General features: G+C 45.7%; 1 protein-coding gene across 2 annotated transcripts in view; it reads left to right on the forward strand.

Annotated features, from left to right (window-relative positions):
- Nucleotides 1-1,303: 1,303 nt before the first annotated feature.
- The window catches only part of LOC135368875 (dual 3',5'-cyclic-AMP and -GMP phosphodiesterase 11-like), a 41,029-nt gene continuing 19,389 nt past the window's right edge, over nt 1,304-22,943 (forward strand). Inside the window, exon 1 of one of the 2 annotated variants that reach the window (XM_064602420.1) lies at nt 1,304-1,580. In XM_064602420.1, the coding sequence (XP_064458490.1) occupies nt 1,571-1,580 (10 nt within the window). In that variant the 5' untranslated portion in view covers nt 1,304-1,570. Of the gene's footprint in view, nt 1,581-12,708; nt 13,138-22,943 lie in introns of those variants that run through there. The other variant, XM_064602421.1, reaches the window with a different exon arrangement.

Genomic DNA, 22,943 nt, shown 5'->3' on the forward strand with positions numbered 1-22,943 from the left:
TGGGGGTTATGCTGCGTATACCTAAGCTCGCCCGGCTCGCATCCCGACGCATTTCCGTCAGTGACGCGGCTGCGTTTGAGGTCACGTGCCCACGCTCCTCTGACGTCAGAGCTTAACCGGGGACTAAGAGAATAACGTAAGAGAATAATTCATTTTTCCTCGGCACCGTATACTGCAGTGGTTGATCCAGAATCCCAAGCATGGAGAGGTGTTTGAAAAAATTGGAGGTGGGGGTCATTATTATAATTACGTCATTACAGCTTAACATATCATTACCGACACGTGTCTAAAGCTGAAATCGCGAGGGCACCCCCTGTAGGGGGTACACGTAGGTGAAAAAGTTAAGGGGGTGTCACTGGGGGAGGGGGTGTTAGGGGGGGTCTGGATAAATCACTGGTATACTGTGTACGCACCTTAGAATTGAGAGCTAAATTGACGGCAGAGGTAAGAACATTTGACACTCATGAAATGCAAGGGGACCCTGACGCTCCGTCACTCTTGTAGATTATGGCATGCCCGCCCTAGAGAGCCACTGGATTGGGGAAAGTAAGGACAGCCTTTCCCGCCTCGAAATTGGACCAACAATGGCGGCCGCAGCGTGTGTTGGCAAGCTACGGCCGCCATTGTTGCTCCAAGGGCGCGGCGGCAAAGATCAGAGGATGGCGATACTTTCCCCAATCCAGTGACTTCAGAGTTTCCTAAAGCCTTGCTCCATCAATCGGCTCGGAGCGGAAACAAAGTTAGATGAGGACAACACAAGTTGTGTTGTCCTCATCCATCGTCTTGTGTATTCGCTCAAGGAGATGTACCTCTTTCTACATTCAAGCAGATAAAAAAATACAAAGAATCGGCACAGTCACGCATTGGTCACGAGGAAAAACCGTGTCCCAGTCGTAGTTCCTAAGCTCACAAGCACGTGTTATCTCTCTCTTTCGAGAGGTTTGCACGTGTGCTGCTTGCTTACCGAGAGCTTGTCGCACATACCGCGCGTAGGCACGTGTAAAATCAAACCGCGAAGTGTACATGCGAACGTGCATTGCACTGATTACAGCCTGATAAGCAAAAATGAATCACCACTTGGCTTTCGTTGGTACTTTGTGAGAGACAAGAGCAGTGAACAATATATACCGCACCAAAATCGCCATTCTAAAGCAAACGAAAATCCCATGCGAAAACCTGAGCAGACGACAACAGTTTGCTACTACGCCTGAGAGATGGCGCGGTGGTCGCATGTTTTGCTAACGCTTATCGTCGACGTTCTCCACCAGTCGGAAGGTCGGGATATGCGTCCTCGTTGCTCGTTGCTTCACGCTTCACTCGTTTCACTGAAACGGGCACCGGCGGCAGTTAACGTTGAGTTGCAGGCATGACAAGTTTTAGTGCCACTGTTGCATGGATGGCACTGTGCTAGTGTTTATCTCAGCTGTTTGTAAAGTGTGTTCTATTCGCGTGTGCAACCCTGGCAGTGGGAAGTTCGGAGGACGTTGGGAAAGCTCTGGGAGGTGAGACACGAAGTCCATCTGCGAAGATAACGCGCAAACAGTATTCCTATATCGGTCCTGGATTAATCATGCTCCCCGGTAAGTATACAGTTTTCAACTTGTATCTCCGGCCCATAATTCCCCCTGTCACTGAGTTGGACGAGCGTGACGTTTGTCGAATTACGCGTGGGAATTTGCCATGTTTACAACTTTTCCTCTGCAGCAGCGCTCTGTTGGTATAAATGTCATCCCGAACTATCGGTGGCTGTTACACGTGCTTTTTTGCGTCGCATTGTCAGGGCCGAACAAGTTCCCATTTGTGTATTCCTCCGTTTGATTTTTAAAGATGAACGTTGTCATTGTATTTATGCGTGTAAGAGAACTGCTTCTGCTTGCTCTTCACGGATACAGGTACGGGAAGTAGGATTGTTTGTGTGACGTCAATGGTGCTCGAGCAAAGCATCTGAAGAAAGAGGAAACTTCGCCAGAATCTTGTTTTCCAGTGAAATTTGTGGGAAGCTGCTGCGTTGCAATTACAGACAGCAACGTGTGCTGCCGTCGTCACTGCTAAGTGCTAACGGATCTCATTTCCGTGTCATCGCTTGGACAAGTTCCCGATACGCGAGCAAAGTCTACGTGTACTGAGTTTAGCAATGTGCTCGTATGAGATTGTCAACGGGGCTGGGTCGATTGAGCTTACAGCATGCTTCCCTCGTTACACACCAGTCGGGCGCTTTGTCGGAGCCAGGTCATGTAAAGGGGAGATTGGTTTGAAGTGATGCCGTACACTTCTCTCTTTACCAGCAGCAGTTTTTGTGGCCGTTCGCAGCTGTTTTTTTTTTTTTTTTTGCGAATTTTACGACTTACCTACTGAACTATTCAAAGCTCGAAGTTCTCTCTCCAGCACTCGTTCTGTTTCCAGGCGTGAATAGACCTGCTATTGATAAGATATTCACGTAGAGCGGTGTTTAGCTCTCCAGTAGGCCAACGAAACTCACGCTCAAAGTTCGTCCAAAACCCAACCAGTACTTCGTAGAATAGTGCCTCTGCATTTTCTAAAGACACCTTTGTTCTTGTTTTGTTGTTTAACCATCATCGGCTAACTCAGTGCCTTGTCACGTGATAGGTGATGCAGGTGTTCCCGCCTGCACACAACTGTCGTCTGCTACGATCGCTAACGGACACACGAATGGAAAAGTACATCTCGCAGGCACGGGGCGATGCTGTCTCACAAAAAGGTCGCAGATGTCACAAGAACACTCTAAAGTACGCTTCTCGTTGTATGGACATAAAAAATAAACCTATGCGAAGCGAACCGATGGTCAAAACGCCGATAGGCAACGTTCCCTGAAACGTCCCCAATGTCCCCTGCTTACGGGGTGTCATTCCACACTCGAGGTTCCATCCCCCGTTGCATGGCCCTCACCTCGTGGGAGAGTAAGATTTTACGTATCAGATGTACGGATTTTTATAGTATATTGTAAATATGTTATGGTATCTACATAATGGTTGTACCTGGGTATGTTTGCAACTGCAACTTTGGAACACTTACTTTTCCGTGAAAGTATTTAGATATAGTATCATATTTGTATCAGTTAATCACTCCTCCAAGTAATCTAGTAATGTTTCTGGGTATGTCGCGCATATGGTTGTGTGTGAAGGTCCTTATCAGGATAGCCCGATCTCCAATGCGGACCTTTATTATCACTTCGAGTGATCTACTGACGTCCCATTTGCCCGCGTTGCGTCAGATAAAGGTGGCGTGGTATATACTAGTGTCTTGGTCCTGTCAGGTGCTGTCGCTCGTAAATCACCATTATATGGAAGGCACGGGAAATAGCGCCTGTAACGTTATACTAGGCTCATGTGGAAGTGGCTATCGTCTTCTCTCGCGGCCTCTTTGAGTATCGCTGTTTCGCAATGTCGCTATTGTGGGAATCGTATAAGGTGTCCCGAGCTACAATTGCTTCTACGCAAACGTTCCCGGGAATCCTAATTGGCTCGGGTAACCAATCCAAGTTAATGTTCCTCTGCCACAAATATTTTCATTGGAATTGTCGCACAAAAAGTGTCCGCCTCAACGTGGACACGAAGCGCCCACGCAGACGACTTGCAGACGACAGAATTGCCGTCGGCCTTGCAGTTGTCGTCTGCGAACGGCACACTCGCCATGTTGCGAAAATTTGTCTGCATCGTATCATGACTTCCCTTCTCTAATATTACAACGGCGTTCCCTTAAACTTGTCTGACGTTCAGCTGCTGCCTCGTGTTAATGGAGCCTTTACGTGACCGCACGCAAAGTGTATTCCAAGCAGAGATTTAAATATAGATTTTTACAAGCCCCAGCTGCACGTTGTGGTGTCTGCATACGATGCCGTGACTCACCCAGCGTCTCTGGAGCTTGCGCGCAGATTTTCACGCATCGAAATTCTCTTCTGCAACGGCAAAGAGAAAAGTTCGAAGAACCTGACATTTGTGCTATACGTATTAGTCTTCGCGGAAGCTTTCCCGTCCAGATATCACCGCGTCAATCTGTTCCCTCAGAACTGTCCCGAAGATCCTTTGTTTGGTGCTTCTTATGCAGTCACCAGGAAGGGACGATGGAGTCTGTGCTTTCTTGTCACTTTTTTTTTTAACATTGTCGGAAATAGGCTTAATAGGGTGTTTACGACGAGCGTGCCTCTCATCAACGTCCCCGCCTCAGTCCTTGAACTAGCATTTTAAAATGTTAATGAATTTGGTGTAACGAAAAATACTGGCGACTACAATAGACGACCGCAAACAACATTCAGTTCACGCAGAGTGCTCAGTCTTTTTTCTGAGTGTGGACAAGGTGCGCACCAATTGCAAATTTATTCAGAATGCTAAGTTCATTGATCAAGAGGACCATTCACTTGCGTAGCGTGCTAATGCTAATCTTGGATAGAAACGCCACCTGGGGGGTTGTGCCAGCACCACTTAGATAGAGAAAGCCTGCTTTCTCGTCGACGTGACGTAACGGAGCTATTAGTCAGCCAATCAGGATCCTGTTTCAACGGCGGTAGCCAACCACGAACGAGCGTTCGGCGGTCGTAGCCACGGAGACGGACCGCCGTCGTCTGCGAGCACTCATGGAAAGTCCCCGCGTACTAGACGGAAAAACTTTAAAATAAAGCTCAAAACGGTCCCATATCTTTCTCACGTCTGATTTTCTGTAAAGCGTGTTGCACTTTTTGTGTACAGATTCGTGTCTATACAGGTTCCCAGTTAGCTGCAACCATTTCAGAGTTCTTGAATTCACAGAACGGCGATTCGCAGTAGCAGACGAAGTCTCACTTTTTATGTCCACGTAGCATACGAGGGGAGGAGGCAATAAGCAGGCCTTCTTGTATCTAGGTGGCGTTCGTTGTGCCGTGCCTGTGACGTCACACACAGGTTGCCGACAGAGTGTCTCTTCTGCGTTGTGCATGCACTTCCTTCCACTTCAGTGAGTCTCGTAATCTCCGTTATTTCATCCAAACCCTAGGTCGCATACGCAGCGATCGCTCAGAGGGGAGCCTTAATTAATGAGTATTCCGCGGGCGACGTGCGAGCGACAGGGCTACATGGCGCGAAATTAAATCTCACGCGTTCCCAGCATCGTTGCTAGGGGGGACCAGTCGCTTTTCCAAAACTTTTCTCGCACCTTTACTAATGACGAACAGGTATTTCACTCCGCATCCATGATTTTACTAAAAAGAAGAAAGAAAGCGCAATAAAACAATCTGACAACACTCAATCGCATCGTTTAGTACATTGCGAGTATACTCACTCCGGTTAGCTCCTTCGTAGTCTTGAAACTACAGTAAACCCGTTATAACGAAGTCTCTTTTTTGTTCGAACTGTTGCTTTATTCGAAGTCTCGCGCCCTTCCGACCGAAATGCATGCGTTTCGTACCCGATTATTTGCACTGCCCTGCCAGCCGACTCTAATAGTACTTTTCAAAAGGCTGCCATGGTGTTTCCGCACGCTTTTTTTTATATCGAATTTCCGCGTATATCGAATTTTTTCCAGGTCTTATCACCTTCGTTATAACACTGGTTCCGGCTGCATTTTGTCTGCCCACCTGGCGATGAAATTCCGCATTCATCATCCCAAAATAAAGTTCTTTTTATCTGACCACGGCTCGCTTTGGGCTAGTTTTGACCACACACGATAGAATCCGGGGAACCAGGCCACTGCCTTGGCACAAGTGGATGTTTCCATGGCAACCGGACCGGCAGTTTGGGCGACCTCGTTTAATATTAAGCTCTTCGTCCCACTTGCATAGAGATGCGCTCCAATAAAGGGGGGACTCGTCACAAAAAAGGGACCTTTATCACTCCTGGCGTCTGGCATAAATAGCTACGAAATATAGGTCACGTCAGCATGTCAGCTTCATGTGTCGCAGTCCTAATTTGTCATTGTGCTGTTCCTCATCATTACCAGGTGGCCAGGCAGAAAGGGGTTCGTGTGCAGTATTTTTGTTTTTTCCTCAGCATGTCATCATCACTTCCCCTTCGTTCATTTATTGTTGCTGTTAGCTGTATCGCCCTGACAGAGACTATATATGTGCGTCCATAGATAAGGGTATAGGTCAGAGGATATAGGGCACGCATCGTGAAAGAAAATTAATATAAAAAAAAAGAGGAGTAGGGTTACAGAGGTATAACACTTTTAGGAGGGTGTCTGCAGTGTCTGCACTGGCAGTCCCTCATTTGGCCACTGCAACCGTCTAACTTTATCGGGAAAAAAACTCAGAAAAGCAGTGCTGCGGTTTGCCCTGACCTTTGGGGGGAAATCGCTGCGGTGATGGAGGAATACACGCACCGAGCTACCGGACTAACTTCTGTCGCGCAGAATATCACATCCGATAAAATGGTTAAAAAGCAAGCGAGCTGGTGGCTAAGATCCATGACGAAAACCCGAGACCTTTCGTCTTTTTCCCAGTCTCGGGTTTTCGTCATGGATCACATCCGCTTCCTGCCACAGTCCACAAACATCTTGACAGTTCATTGTACAGGGTTCCTGGTCAGCGTGAGCTTCTCAGGAACAGTTATAGCGGTCATATCCAGCCCATTTCGGTTGTTGCGCGAATATCGGTGACACAGTTAACCCTTCATGTTCGGGGAAAGCCAGCATTTTCTAGCGTGCACGTGCGGAAATGCGCGTGTTCCACAAGGTTGGCGTGTCAGTGGTACAGGCGGAAGAAGTAACGTCTGGTATCCGTCCACCCCTGTCACTGTCACTAATCAACTCTCCTGTCAGAGGTCATGCACATGTGCGCCTTTATTGTAAATTAATTGCGGAGACATAGCTCACCATAATCTGGCGGCTGCTGCAAGCTCCAGCTACAAGTAGATCATAATGTACGTGCGGGGCATATCTTTCTTCCAACTCCGGGAAAACAACACCATGTACTGTAGTGCGATGTTGACCAAAAACTTCTTTATATACTTTGTCCCAGATAACTTTCGAATAAGACATTAAACACACGATTAACATTTAAAAAAAATAGACACCGTCTTTACATCACTATTCTAAAAAACAAGTCGAAGACCAAAGAGCGAAAAAAAAAAAAAAAGTCATCAAACGGTCCGTCAACCAGCTTCAGTGTCCTGTTGCGGCTGCAAAAGCGCAAAAAGGCAAGGTGCATAGAACCCGACGACGAGCAGAATTGCCAGTATGCTGGCAACCCTGCACCAACATTTTATTTTTAGAACGCGTGTATAAACAACGTTATCGTCTGGAAACAACACCAGTTTTCCGTCCGTTTGCTACACATCCTACCCCTTTCGGCGTTCGCACGCAAGATGATTTAAAGCCTGTCTTTGACAGCTGCCCTTCATAACCTCAGTTCTTAACTAAAGTGCGCTAATTATAGGTCGTCTCATCCCACCGGCCACACACACACATACAGGATTACGTAAGCACCGACCTTCGGGAATGCTTGTCCTTGACAAGCGACACTCTACGCTTCACTTCGACGCGTCATGCATTGTCCAAGGCGCAATTTTACGACGCATTCTCAACGCAGATTGAATGGTAGCGCCTTTCAGATCCTCCACACAGTCTGAAATGCGTTTTCCACTCTGCTGGCGACTTCTGCCGCTTGCTCTGTGATGGTTTTATAGTATCAAATCTAAAGTATATGAACATATATATATATAAGTTCAAAAAAAAAAAAGACGCGGAAACAGATTTTAGGGAAGTTACAAACACTAGTTTATTACATAGGGAGACGTTAAAAAGTAAAATGGGCAAGGGGTCGACGTTTCGACAGTGGCACTGTATTCGTGCCTTGTCCTGCATTTGTCCTGACGAAGACAGTGCGTACATACGTACATACATACATATACGTACATATTCCATAGTCTAAGCTCTCGGTACTCTCACGTCCCAATTACGCTTATAGTTTTTCAGAAAATTAAAAACAAAAATTACGGGCAACACTGCGTCGAAGTGGTCACCAATAACTGCGCATTGCCCGTCAGGTGCGGCGGCGAAACTACGTTGCATGCGGACAACACTGGGTGTAAAAACTAAAGTTGGCTTCGGCTACGTAGCCAACAGGAGGAGCAAGTCAGTCGGGAACATAGATCACTGTTGCTTGACGAATTGGGGATTGTTTCCCACCAGACGTCGCCCCGAGCCGTTTTGCCTTCAATGTTGCTAGGAAATTAAGAATATTAGAAATTCGCTGTCACATTTGTAATTTGTTGCGCTGGGTTTACAAGCAACAAGCTGTTATACTACGCCGCCAACATAAACTGCCTGCCCGTTGCTTTACATTAATAAACGGTGGTTTACCGTTAGTACCTGCGCACCTCTTTCGGGTTTCTTCAGACTGTGGATAAAAGCGCGTGCTACCCACGCTTAATTCGGGGCTTTGTGTCGCGCGACATCTATGAACAGGTATCATGTAGTACAGTCAAGCTCCTTTACAACGAAACTCAGGGGACAGCAAAAAAAAAAAAAAAAAATGCAGTAAAGGTATTTTCGTTAAAAAGGATGTCCATTATTGGACCTGTAGGGCTCCAGCGGGACCGCACAAAAAATTGCTGTAGTGGTATTTTCGTTAAAAAGGGGTTCGCTATAGAGGAGTTTGACTGTATAGCGAAGTTGCTGTCGTCCTCGGCCGGGTTCCTAGCTGCCTTAGGAATGGACCGGTTACCATTTGGTACGACGTGACGGTATGTTCAGAGTAGAAATCTTTGGTGAAGATAGCGCGAAACAACACCACGATAACCACATATACTAACACTACAAGGAGAAACTCTGCTACTTTGCGACCCATCAGAAGTATGAGATGTCGACACCCTTCTCCTGGCTTTTCGCGATGCCACAAGATTTTCGGTTTCAGAGTGCATAAACAGTAATAAATAAAAGTTGACGCTGAAATTTAATCTGACAGCAAATATAGTCAGCTTGAATCAGCCGAGCTTTAGAAAACATTGCAAGGAGTGTGTGACGAGAGAAAAAAGACCCATTGCAGCACGAATGGCTGTTTCATTTCGTTCGTTTGACCTCGGGATCGCTAATATACGTTTTTTTTGTTTTTTTTTTTTTTTTGTGTGTGTGTGACGCAAAACAGTGGGTACAGCATAGATTGACACGGGCCGGGTTTTGAGTCACCCATACCTTTTTCGGCTCCGGACCTGGAGTGTTCTATACGTGTGAATATTCTCTATTCCGGAAACAAGAGGCAACACCGGCAGCGCAACAAATAAAACAGTCGAAAAACACATGACGTTTCGGGACCCATAAGGGATTTTTCATTAGGAACGGAAAAGCCTGGCAACTTCAGCTTAGCCGGTTGCGTGATCGAAGAACCAAGAAGCAGGTTCATTCCCTCGTCCGTGGACGACATCTTTTTCTTGCGCAATCAATAATCTTTAAAGAGCCAATAAAGGTCGTTGTACGTCGGGCGCCCCATTTCGGAATGTCTGGGCCGGGCCCGTGTCAGTCTCTACGTTCTTAAAACGAAGCTTTACCACATAGCACGCTGAAGGCCAACCATCATACAGGGTGATACCTCTATCGCTCTTGATTTGTGGAAAGCGGGGGGCGTACGCCTTTTTTTTTTTTTGTGACAATTAACATTTCCGCATAAGTGTCACAATAAAGGCGTACGCCCTCCCGGTTTTCAAGAAATCACGGGGACAGAACGATGTCACTCGGGCTGACGGTTGGCTAGGAGCGTGCTATGTGGTGAAGTTCACTTTTAAGAGTGTATCCCAAGCAGCACAACATTAGTCCAATATTGGACCAATATTGGCAATGCCGGCCCGATGTCGGTCCAAGATTGGTCCAATATTGGGCAAAGACGTTGTGCTGCTTGGGTCTGAGCAGAACCCTCTGTCACTGCCCACAGTTCGGGAAACACTGTGTTGAGCAATTACAGCTTCTATTCCCCTAGATTACAGTTGTTCCCCCATTTTAGTGTCCTGATCCTGATATTTAATTACTCCCCGGCACTGTAAATAATTCCTAACCTTCCGTGTCGCACGAGCTTCCGCCCGCGAGCGGGAAGAGAGCAAGGAGGAGAGCGTGCGCAGAAAAAAAAAAAAAAAAAGAAAGAATCGCGACGAAACGAGAGTATATCCGAACGAGTATCGGTTTCTATCTTCGCTTCGTGTGTATTTGTTTTGAGGATTGCTGGATCTGGTCCTCTTACGCATTGCGGGGGCGGCATCGCCTGTGCATTGAGAGTTATAAGAAGTGTGAATAAAGTACCAATTTGGTGCATAATGTAAAAAACCCCGAGACTAGGGAACACGAAGGGACAGACACAAACACGAAGTCTCATCTTTTTACATTATGCATCATCTTCACCAGCTCGCTTGCTTCCTAGCCATTTTTTCATTACCAATTTGGGCCTGTTGGTCACTCGTGATAAAAGCTCGAAGCCAATAGCGAAAGCGCAGTGCCTCCGTCCTGTGTCGTCCTTAGTGTTTTTAGCACTGGTTTTAGCGATTTTACTATCGAAGTATATATTGTGAAGCGGTCGCCACCTATGCCGTAACTTTGCGCGTGATCTTGCGTTTTTCCGTCTTTCATGGGCACAGGCTCGATGCGGCTTCCATCTTTGAGGGTCAGAAACCTGAGAGCTTTCTTCTACCACAAAAAAGAAAAAAACAAAAAGAAAAAGAAAAACAGGGAATTTATTAATTTATCAGGGCTGCGCAGGCCATATCGGAAATAGGTATGTGAACAAAGAAGGCGTTTTTTTCCCCCAATCCTTTACAGATAAAAAAAAAAAAAGCCATCTATGAGAGAAGCGTAGATGCCGTTTTGCAGTTGAATTATACAGCTGGGCGTACATCCTCTCGAAGAGTGACTGCAGGGTGACTAATTACCTAAAACTCATTAATTAGAGAATTTCGGGCAAAAGCGCAATGGCAGAATGGGATTCTATATCCTCATTGAAAGCCGTTCAAATTACTGTTTTTTCAAAAACCTGAAGGGCGCACGCGCGAAGAAATATCTACGAATCTCTTTGAATGTGCATGTCCATGCACACGTCGCTCCTGGCGGCGAAATGACGAAGTAACACCACGTGGACTTAGCTGGCATTTTTTGAGGCTATAGCGGGATAACATTTGTTGAGAACGATATAGCCCGCTCCTGTGGAAGCACACAACACGTGATGCATCCCAAAAGACCACACGTGAACTGGTTAAGTCGTGTTCATAACATGCCATGTTTTCATGCCAACGATCATGCGCCAAGACCGGCAAAGACAAAAAGGTTTGGGGACGGAGAGCGCGTCGGCATCCACATGAACTATTCATGTCAATAAACATGGCGGCCGCCGCCAGAAGTGGCTGGGCACGCGTACCCAGAAATGGTCCATTGTTACTTTCTCAGTCATCCATGTGTTCAGTAAAATGTCTGTGTGTTTTCAAACTGTCGTATTAGCAAGCGGCATCGGGTCCGTCACCGACGATTGACTCCATCTTCACCCTTTCCCCCTGCCTGTCTATCCTGCCTCACATGGCGCAGTCGACAGTGCGCTTTCCACTTTAGAGAACCACGTGCTCTTGAGCTGTCGAGATGATTGGAGTAGGTGCTGATCTGCTGGCAAGACTACCCAAGCAGCAAAATGCACTGAAAGTCGAGTGCAATAGGGGTGGACGGGTAGGTGAAAGGCCTTGAACAGATCCGTGAAACCAAAGAACATTGATAAGACACATACCGTCCACCCCTATTGCACTCGACTTTCAGTACATTGTGCTGCTTGGGTAGTTTCAAGAGTCTGTTCAAGGCCTTCCACCTACCCGTCCACCCCTATTGCACTCGACTTTCAGTACATTGTGCTGCCTGGGTAACCGCTTAGCGGCCCAGATAAGCTTTCGTCGGCGAAGCGCTCCTGAAGTGTGCGGTTTTGGTTTCGGCGCATTCACATAGCGAAATTCAGCGATGGATATATTTCACGGCACGCGCTCTTTTCTGGATTTTTAAAAGATGGAATGGCTTTCGACGAGGACTATCTCCCACTCTGCTGTCTGGCTTTAGCCCGAAATTTCCCAATTAAAGATGTTAATTAATGAATTTTAGGTAATCAGTCATCCTGTAGTTACATACTCTGTTCGAGAGGATATCTTCCTGGTCGTATACTATAACTCAACTGCAAAAACATCTATGCTGCTCTCATACTTTTTGTATATAAAAATTCGTAACGCTCTGTATTGTGCTACGTTGTAAAAAAAAGAAAAAGAAATAGGGGTGTAGAAATATTCTTGAGAGGGAGTGTGATCGCACCCTTTAGTGTTCAGTGTCGTTCAAGTCAGGCTCTGGTTCAAGTACTGCAGACGCGTCTCCTGTACTCAGTTTGGCGAGCTTCCGAGATAGTTGACCTGCCACGCGCCGATGCAGAAATGCATCAAACATTTTTTTTTCTTCTCGCAGACAAGCAGAAAATACGAAGGGAAACTCACAAAATCCGAAAAGAAACGTGACGAAAGTGCCGTAACAGATGGCAAGCGCGAAAGACGAGGAACATTTACGAGCACCGTCGCGTTACGTGGAAACGCAAACAGAACTGCCAGCCTCGCGAACGTCATCGACCTTTTCCATCCACCCCATGACGTCGCCATTCGCGTTAGTTCCTCCACCCACCGAGAGATGGCGCACCTCACGTTCCCCTCCAAACAACACCATTCCGAAGAGAGAGAAAAAAAAAAAAATTGAAAACAAAACCTCGTCTGAGCAAAACTTTTTCCGCCATGGAAAGAAGTGAGTTGGCGGGTCGTCGTCCACGCCACCAAAGTTCCTACCAGAAACGAGGCTACCCCGCTTCTGCAGACGGTCTTCTGTTCCTTTATTTCTCCAGCAGACGGATCGAGGGCGCACGGGGAGTCACCTTGAGCTGGATAACGTATCCTCGTGACGTGGTGTGACGAAACCCGCTGGGCTTCCCCCGTACCTTGGCTGTCATGCATGATTTGGTGTTGGTGCCGTCGTCGGCATTCAGTGCTGGCCCGAGGTAGCCAGTGGACATCGCCTGTCCGTGTCGTCTGCGACACAGCGGCCCGGGTTTGCAAAAACGTGGGCTCCGATAGTGACACGCGTTCTGCGGATTGTTTGCGGCACCGCTCTGTATGGGATATCGCCGTGTGCAGTGACGTGTGAGCTATGTCGGGATACCAACTTGAGGTAGGTAGAACAATAATATGTATATACACCGCGCATCCGTGTATAAGTGTACGCTTGTAGGCGCACGACGCGCAAGTCTTATGTTGGGTAGCATAAACGCTGGTATTTTGTTCACCCGACCAAAAAGTGCGTATACACACAACGTAACACCGCATTCAGGTGAGTCGCTTTTGGGTTGTCTCGATTATTTCTCGCGCGCCCGCGCTCAGACTCTATGTCGTCTGCTTTAATTTGTCTTTTCACTCCTTCACGGCGTCTGTTTTCCCTTTCTATTAATAACGGCATTCGCTTTTACCACATCGTAACTAAATCGGGGTTGCGGAAGTCGCTATACGAGTTTTTTTTCTCCCTTCTATAAGTCTGTTTTTGTTCGTCTGCATGTTATTAGATTGCGCGTTTCGACATCCGTGGCGCTTCGATTTGGCTAGCTGGCGGCTGACTTTGAACGATTGGGTGGATTGTTTGGGACGGCTGCGTGTTTGGGATTTGATCTTTGTCGGAAGCCAAACACAAGAAACAGGCTTCGCAATGGGCTTTCGCAACGGCCGCTGAGCTCCAACAAAAGCTGTCTGCGAAGACGAATGAGCAAGCAGAACGCAGCAGACCACCATATATACAAAGATGACCTCAACTTTTTATGCTTCCGTATTCTCCTACACTACTTGTTTGCGTGAATTGTTGTTGTCGCTGACTGTCGTAATTACTTGAGAAACACCGTTCCACCCATTGCGTGTTGTTATTTGTGTATTGTTGACGTCATTGTACGATTGCGAACGGTTGTGAGTGCTTGTGATTGCACACGAAGCAAAAGGCGTGGCAGGATGCATGTCAGCATCCGATGATGCGGGTGGCTCTTATCGGACCTCTTCATTATCGTGATAAGGGACCACGTGGGTGTTGTTTTTACGTATTGCGTGGTCGAACGAAGCCAGTATTGTTTTGTACTCAGTAGAAATAAGTTTCCCAGCAAACTTGGTTTCAGGTTAAATTAATTCCATACAAATGCATCTGCGTACAACCGCAAGAAATATATGTTGTGGCGACGAGTGAGCAAGTGAAAGGATTAGTAAAGCTTATGTTTTGCCTGACCTACGTAGAGAGCAATGGGAAATGTTCAGTGCGAGACACAGCCTCAAGCCGACGCAGGCAATGAAGTTTTGGCACTGGAAATTGTGCAGGACTCGGGTAAATACGCCGACAATAGTAACTATACTATAAAAATATTAATTAATATTTTAATCAAATGTAGTTTGTATCGATCAAACGTTATCCGTATTTCATCGTTATACCCCCTTGTACAAACCCAAAAATCCTCTCTTTAGCCCCTCCTCCCTTTTTGTGTGTGTTGTTGTTGTTGTTGTTCACAGTGACAACCTCAAACGACTTAAATATACTAAGCAAAAACAGTACCACTTTCGTTTCCACTACCCCGATATCTTTGGAGTCTTGCATGCACATGAGCATGACAACCGGTGGCGTAGTAAAAGGAGAATCCTACTTAGGTTTTTGTTGTAAATTTCGCGGAAAATACGGGTGGGAGAGATTCGTAGCAGAACAAGATGCATTAAATAATTTTAGCTAAATTGAGTTGCAAGGTATAGCTGAGTTACAGTATCGTAGGATTTTCGTGCGTATCTACGCACACGATGTTGGCCTATTGTATGCCTATTGCCACATAGCAGTCACACACATGCATGCGCACTTGTGTTGATTGTGACATGCCGTCTACATAACATTGAATGTCCTGCCTTGAGAGAGTGCTTATGGAACATTGCAGATGGCTGAGTAAATGTCAAAAACCTGGAATGATTGATGTTGGTACCTACTAAAGTGATTGTAATACCTGAATAACGCCAGTAAAGCATGGCAAGTGGGTGTTGGTTTAGCGCATCATCACGTGAAATATGAAACATACACCTATACATGCAAAGCGATACTAATCCAAAGCGACACTAGCCAATACTAGCCAAGGCGATACTAGCAGCAGGAAAATTAGGTATGTCCTGGAAATTGCGGTCTAAGAGAGGTCATTATGTAATTCAGTGGATAGCGGGCTGTAAGCGGGCTAAAATTTTCATAAATCCACGGTAAGTTTTTCCTTTGAAAAACTGCGCTGCACGCGCTCTTGTGCGACATGGCCCACTTCGACGTAATATTGTTTCAAACAGCATACGCCAACCATAACGAGTTTTCATAATTAATTGCGTTAATTAATAAACATGGGCTGGCGGTTTAAATTGGGATGTCGGAAAACAAAGCCAAAATGGACTAGCAGCGTGCTCGTAAGCTCGTGCGTGTGAGAGAGGGGCAAAATCTCGATGCAAAAATTGCGTCTTGCGAAATTTCGTTTTAGGCGCAGCACTTTTACGTTATTCCCCTCTACTAAAACAGTTTTCCGTTCCACTCTGTAACGCAATCAAATCAAAAGGTAGACCTGTTCCCAGAATTGCCTATCTTCTATGTAGGGCGAGACAACGAAGAAATAAAAGCGCGCGGTAGCGGTGCTTTTAGTAGCGGTAGCGGTATAGGGAGTGGGAGAGAGCGAGGGAGAGACGAAAAATCGGCCGCGTGTATAGAATGGAACTGCGCAGGTTCGTACACGCAGATTTTGCGTTTTTCCTCGCTGCGATTTCCATTTTTGCGGATTACAGGCCTCAGGGCTTTCCCCATCAGTTTTCTGACTTAAACCACGCCCTCATTTCAGTTACTGAAATTAATTTTGAAAGCTCATTAAGACTGGCGCTGTCTGTCCAAACAATACTGTAAACAACTGTAATGCCCCCTTTGGGGCCTTTGACGTACTGTGAAATAAATACTACGTCCGAGCATGACGTCATCTCAAGTCTATTCGTTGCAGTTTTTGGAAGGAAAACGTAACGTCGGTTTATGAAATATTTGGCCCGCGTATCGTGACATATCTCGTATAGAACGTGATGTATCATCACCTGTTTATCCTTTTCGTGTCTATTACCCCGATATAACAACTCATTTAACGTTTATTGATAACATTATTGCCTTTGCGGTTGAGTTACACGGCCAGGCGTACGTTTTCTCGAAGAGAGTATGTAACTACAATGTGCCTAATTACCTGAAATTCATTAATTAACCTCGTGATTTAGGGATTTCTCGTAAAAGCGAGATGGCATGGTATAGCAGATAGATTTGATGGTCTCTCATTCTGATCCCCCGCGTATGTCCGAAATGTCCTCATTAAAGAAAGTTCATCAATTAATTTTAGGTAATTAGTCATCTTGTAGTTGCATACTTTCATCGAGAAGATGTCAGCCTAGCCGTAGAACTCAACTACAAAAACGACATGCTGCTCTCATGGTTTTTTTAAATAAATTCTGTAACGGATTAGAAAAAACGCCTTGTATATAAAAATTATGTAACGAATAAAAATGAACACCCTGCATACACGCTTTTTTTTTTCTGCAGTTATTCTGGCAAGCTTCTGGAGCATCATCCTCATTAAACTTGACTCGCTTCTTAATTATGAAAGATAGTCATTTTTTGTCGCCGTTGTGTGAATAGAAAAATGTTGCCATACCAGAGAGAAAATATGCCTTTCTATAACTCCTCGTGTTGGCCACGTTGGAATGGGATCTCCCTGTCTTGCCGTATTCGTGGAGTCTTTCTTCCCGGAGTTTTTCTTCTCTTTTCTCCTCGGAAATTCTTTAACGCTTCTTGAGAATGATAATCAGGATGAGGGTTGGTGACCGAGAAATAACAGCTGGCGGAAACAGAAAAGTTACTGTGTACAACATTGCATTCGACGTACAACTTTGCAGCTGCATAAGGAGGCAAGAGGAAAAAAAAAAACAAAAAAAAACATGTTTTATTATTCTATGAACGTCACAACGAAACGGACGAAGACTCTACACTTAAATTCCGGGACATTTTCAACAAAAACAAACGTGCTGATGATTTGAGTCTGTACCAACTGCTTTGTAGAGTGAATCAGCTTTTTCGTCGTATGGCTCTTTCGAGGGCGCGCTGAACGTTGGTGTACAGCTGCTTGCGCTGTCTCACATTTTCCATTTTTCTGCGTACTTCCCGCACAGACGCCTTTTCTTCTTCTGAAGTCTGCCCAGGAAAATCCCTTCCCCATGTTTCCCACTCTTCGCTCTTCTCCTTTCCTTAACTGTTCATGTTCTAAGGCCGTTGAGGCTTGTGTAGTTAGTCTGTTCCTATGTAAAAGCCTCAGAATAGTTACTTTCGATTCCACGTCATGAGATCCAACGGGTCAAGAGATCCAACGGGTCAAGAGATCCAACGGGTCAAGAGATCCAACGGGTCAAGAGATCCAACGGGTCAAGAGATCCAACGGGTCAAGAGATCCAACGGGTCAAGAGATCCAACGGTGGATCATCTTGACTCGTCTGAGGGTTCGCCAGGCTTGGATCCTTTGACCCCTTTGTTTTACGTCGTTAACTCTAACGTCGCTAAGCAGAAATTACTCGTATCGAAATACGAGGGACTCGTTTTACGTGCGGTATAAATAGAATACAAATGCAGGTGGCAAATCAACATCTCATTTTAATTGGCTTAGTTACTTTGTAACACATAGCGCAGTCAAAGAAAAGCTGTCATTTCTCTTATGTCATTTGCGTTAAAAACAGGTGGTTGCATTGTAAGATCAACCTGTTTGTAACGCAAGATTTATAGGAGTGCTGTCACTTTTCTGTCTTTTTTTTTTACAGTGCTTTGTGTTAGAGATTACTTCTACAGTTAGCATGGACTACGTTGGGTGTGCTGGCTGCTGATTCAAACATGTTGATTACAGCTCGTTCTCGCAGCCGTAACCTACAGCACACAACCTCAGGATTTGCTCGCTTACTTCTTTGCGTGCGTGCGTGTGTGTTAAGAAGAGAGAAAACACCGAAAAGCCTTCGCTGCTACCGGGCACATGACTTCCTAACTTAATACTACGTACAGCGCAGTCGTTCTTTAATGAACATGGTAAGGGATAGACTTCCTTTTCTGTCGGGATTCTGACCAGTATGACGCTTTGACTGGTTGGATCTCTTGACGCGCCTGTCACGTGACCGGTTAGATCTCCTGACTCGATGGATCACCTGATTCGCTGGACCTCTTGACCGGAAGTCCCCAATGTAAAACCCACGATTGCCCCGTCTCTCTTTCGGTTTATTTTATGCGAGGGTCAACGTTTCTTGTGGCTCGCGTGTTTGCCAAGCTTAATTAGTCTTCGTTATATCGTGTTTTATTTTCTTCAGTTTCCTACTCGAGAAGGTTCACCTAGTTATCGTCATCGCGTGTCACCCTTTCTTTTTTCTTCTATGACGTTGTGCCTTCCACGCCGAGACTGGGAGGCGACGAGGGTTCGAATGCCAACATGGGCTTGTGCAGTGATGGAACTGCTGCGCCATTTGCGCCAAAGTGCGCCATTTGGGATTGCCTGCGCCACCCTGCGCCGAAAAAGCAATTTTCCCTAATTCTGCGCCACAGCTGCGCCGAACAAAGATGCCCCGGTTCGGATGCATGAAAACGAAACAAAAACCGCTAGCGATGCTCCTGCGCCCTGTCTATTCTCGTGATGCCTCTGGACAGCAAAGCCGAGTCAAGCCGTGTCGTTTCGGCCGAGCCCGCCAAGTCGACGAAGATTCTTAAACTGCCGGGATGTCACTGCTGAACCGAATATTACGTTGTTGTACTTCAAAGAGAATGGCTGTACAAATTTACCGAACATGTGGGCATGCCACGTGCCTGCGATGGAATATTGGCTCGTTTGCATGGGAGTTGTTTTTAAACAACCGCGTTTTAACTAATTGTGGATGGGAATAACTGACGACGCTGATTCCGGAGTTGCCAGCGCCTGTACTATGGATCGCTCCACGCTTTCCGCTACTACGTAACATCGCGCGTGCTCGCAGAGTGTAGGCGCGTAAGGAGAGCGCGAGAAATTGAGCTTTCAGGACTTAAACCGTACGTGCCGATAATTGTTCCCAGATGTCCTGAACCCCGATATTCGCCATAAAGTGGAGAGTATGCATTGCAAACACGACGTATTGCGGTGGGACGCAGTGGGATACATATGGCGGAGGTGCGCCATTCTGTGAAATTCTGCGCCAAATGCAGCTTTTTTGTGCGCCAGCGCCAGCGCCCGTGGGCTCTGAGGCAGTTCCATCACTGCTTGTGCTATCTGAGGTTCTCCTAGGGTTTTGCTGCGGACTTTAAAGACGAATGTCGGTGCAGTTTATTTATTTATTAAGTCTCGGAGGATCCTTGCGGACATTACACACGGAGGAGCTGGAGTAGTACATATACAGTGAACCCTCTTTATTATGACCATGGTCATTCCCGAAAATTTTGGTCATAATGCGGAATTTGTCATATTAACGGGGGGGGGGGGGGATTTGCAGAGGTTTCACCGCATTGTTTCCCAGGAGTATGGTCGTAAAGCGCGTATGTCAGATTATCGGGGGTCGTATTAACGAGTTCATACTGTGCGTATACATGGTATGATACATGAAATAATAATAACAGTAATAATAATAATAATAGTAGTAGTAGTAAACTAAAATAAAAAGAACATGATACGAAAAAGACTTATCTTAGATGAAATTGTTCTGAATGTGTTCGAGGACTGATTTATGATCGTTTATTGTCTCAAGAGAGGTTGCAAGACCATTCCAATCAGTAACGGTAGAGAAAAAGAAAAGAAAACTGAAAGGACTTCGAGAATACGTTTGCGCTGCAATTAAAAAGCTTTACTTTGTTAGGATTCTCTAGAGGAGGGAAAAAAAAAAATGCCAGAGCTGGATTTTGGCTGGTTCACTGATTCGTAGGCATAACCACGGAGTATCTATGAAAAAGGGAAAATCTTGCGAGACGATGGCGATGTTCTAAGGGTTAAATTCAATTGACGACCTAATTAGAATGGTGCAAACGAGCTGCTGTATACTGTAGAAGGAGGTCACATTTTTTTTTTTTAGTTTGAGGAACACACCGTACGAAGAGGACAACACAAGACTCAATAGTGTTGTCTCATTAGTGTTGTCCTCAAAGACGTTATACCGATGTAAAAAAAAAGAAAAGTTCCCATTGAAGTCGGCCCAGGACGCATACTAACCTCCCTCTCCCCCCACTCCTTTCTGCGTTCCTCTCTCAATCTATCCCCATCTGTACGTCGCTCATATAGGGCTGTTGCAGTGAAGTTTGCACAGCGCCATTTTGGGGCCCAAACGGCCACGGATCCCAACAGTAGGTAGTTTCATCAGCGGGTTATGCATGGTGTTTCAAACGGTACGGTGCCAAGGAAAGCTACAAAACCTGTAGGAAATCCACAGAAAAAGCGGTGCTTCTTGAAAAGTGCGAACAACTCGGGACCGTGTATTTGAAAGTGCCGCGTGTTGCAATTAATTTGGGGCTTTGGACATAATTCTGGACATATAATTTTGGGGCAATAATTCTGACGTTGCTGCTCACTCGCGCCACCTGGCCCGGAGCAACAGGTCTATACCGGGTGTTTCAGTTAAATCCCCGGGCTAAATAATTCGCGAACCGGTGCACCAATCGAATAACTTTCTTTTTTACAAGTATCTGTCCAATACCGCCTACAAGATGCGCACCGCGTGAATGAGCGGGAGGCGCTCATTATTTAAATAAAAATTCAAATGAGTTTCGCGAAAAAAGATAACTTCTAAAGCAGGGCGCCGTCGGCATTAAAATGGGTACTACCCCTTCTGGGACCTTCAGTAGATACCTTTTAGAGAAAAATCTGCAACAGAAGCGGGTCATTTGTTGCAGTAATTAATTGGTTTCGGTTTACATATTTTTGTCGCGGCTGGTCACGGTGAAGCGCAAAAGGACGCTCTTTCACTCCCATGTCCACCAATGAATTACATCCTTACACCAATGAATTACACCAATGAATTACGTCCTTTTGCGCTTCGCCGCGACCAGCCGCGACAAAAATACGTAAACCGAAACCAATTAATTACTGCAAGAAATGACCCGCTTCGGTGGCAGATTTTTCTCTAAAAGGTGTCCACTGAAGGTCCCAAAAGGAGTAGTACCCATTTTAATGCCGACGGCGCCCTGCTTTAGAAATTAGCTTTTTTCACGAAACTCATTTGAATTTTTATTTAAATAATGAGCGCCTCCCGCTCGTTCACGCGGTGCGCATCTTGTAGGCGGTATTGGACAGATACTTCTAAAAAGAAAGTTATTCGATTGGTGCACCGGTTCGCGAATTATTTAGCCCGGGGATTTAACTGAAACACCCGGTATAGCCACTGTTGTTTCGCGGCGCTAACACGAAACTAAAAAACAACAAAAAGGCTGACTAACTGACACTTACCCGACTGTACTCGCTTCTCCCGGCCCATCGCAATTACGCGCACGTGTATATATATATATACACCCTTCATATAGCGATTTCCTTCTCGCAGTAACCCCAGTTCTATATCTGCCCTTAACGGGACATATCCGGCCCCGTCTATAACGACTTTGCCGCTCACTTTGCTGGCGACACCTCCATTGATTGTTTTCTTGCCCCCGTTCGGCGCCAATAGCCGATCGAAGTCTGGATCGGCGCCGCTGTCGTGAAACCTCCCTTAGCCACAAACACAGTGCACAGGGCTTCCTCGCCACCGTATAGTTCGTACTGCCCGCAAACATGTACTCGAGCTTTTCAGCTCTTTGTTTGCAGAGTCGCAGATGGTCGGCAGTTTCGTTGGCGGATGTAATTATAGTGTGAGCGACAAAAGGAGGTAGTTATTTTTCGGATAAAATAGCGGGGAGGTAGTCGCGTAAATTCTGTCACGCGAAGAGTGTGGTATTGTGAGTCTGAGAACTGACGGCATACACTCTTAAAAAAAAAGTGTGTACTTTAACTCCTTTACTTGCCACATATATAATACCCTTTTGGAGAGTACGATTACGCTCAAAAGGGTGTCTCCTCACTCCCTCAAGGGAGTTGCATAACACCTTTCTCGCTGCCGGAGAGTAATATTACACTCCAGTAGGGAGAAAAGTGTTATGCTACCCCCTTGAGAGAGTGAGGAGACACCAGGGTGTTATATATGTGGCAAAAAATGTTAAGGTACACCCTTTTTTTAAGGGTGTAGATGCGAGTTCACCTGGTGGACGAATTTCATAGTGCGATAGGCCCGATGTCTCGGCGGAAGGTATATGGTGTCGTGCCGCGCAGACTCGGGAATTTGCACTATGGAGTCGGAGAACACGTGGAACGGTATCCTCCAGAGATTTCTTCGTCTCCGCGGACATGCATCTACTGACATTTACTGACATTTCAACGGTAATTTAGTTACCAGCGCTGCTATGGGTAAGCTACTCGAAAGAAGCAACTAAATTACAGTTAGCCTACAAAAATAGTAACTGAGTTAGTTACATTTTTGAAGTGTAACTACAGCTGCAGTTACCACAGTTAAAATAACGTACTTAGTTACATTTTTTGAAGTGTAACTACAGCTACAGTTGCCACCGTTAAAATCACGTACTTACATTTTTAAAATGTAACTACAGCTACAGTTACCACCGTTAAAGTAACGTAGTTAGTTACATTTTAAAGTGTAACTACAGCTACAGTTACCACCGTTAAAGTAACGTAGTTAGTCACATTTTTAAGTGTAATTACAGACTGCAGTTAAAGTAACGTGGTTAATTATGTTTTTGAAGTGTAACTACAGCTACGGTTACCACCGTTAAATAACGCAGTTAGCTACATTTTCGAAGTGTAACTCCAGCTACAGTTACCACCGTTAAAGTAACGTAGTTACATTTTTGAAGTATAACTACAACTACAGTTTCCACCTTTAACG

Source organism: Ornithodoros turicata, chromosome 9, assembly GCF_037126465.1.
Source record: "Ornithodoros turicata isolate Travis chromosome 9, ASM3712646v1, whole genome shotgun sequence".
In the NCBI taxonomy this organism is placed as follows: Eukaryota; Metazoa; Arthropoda; class Arachnida; order Ixodida; family Argasidae; genus Ornithodoros; species Ornithodoros turicata.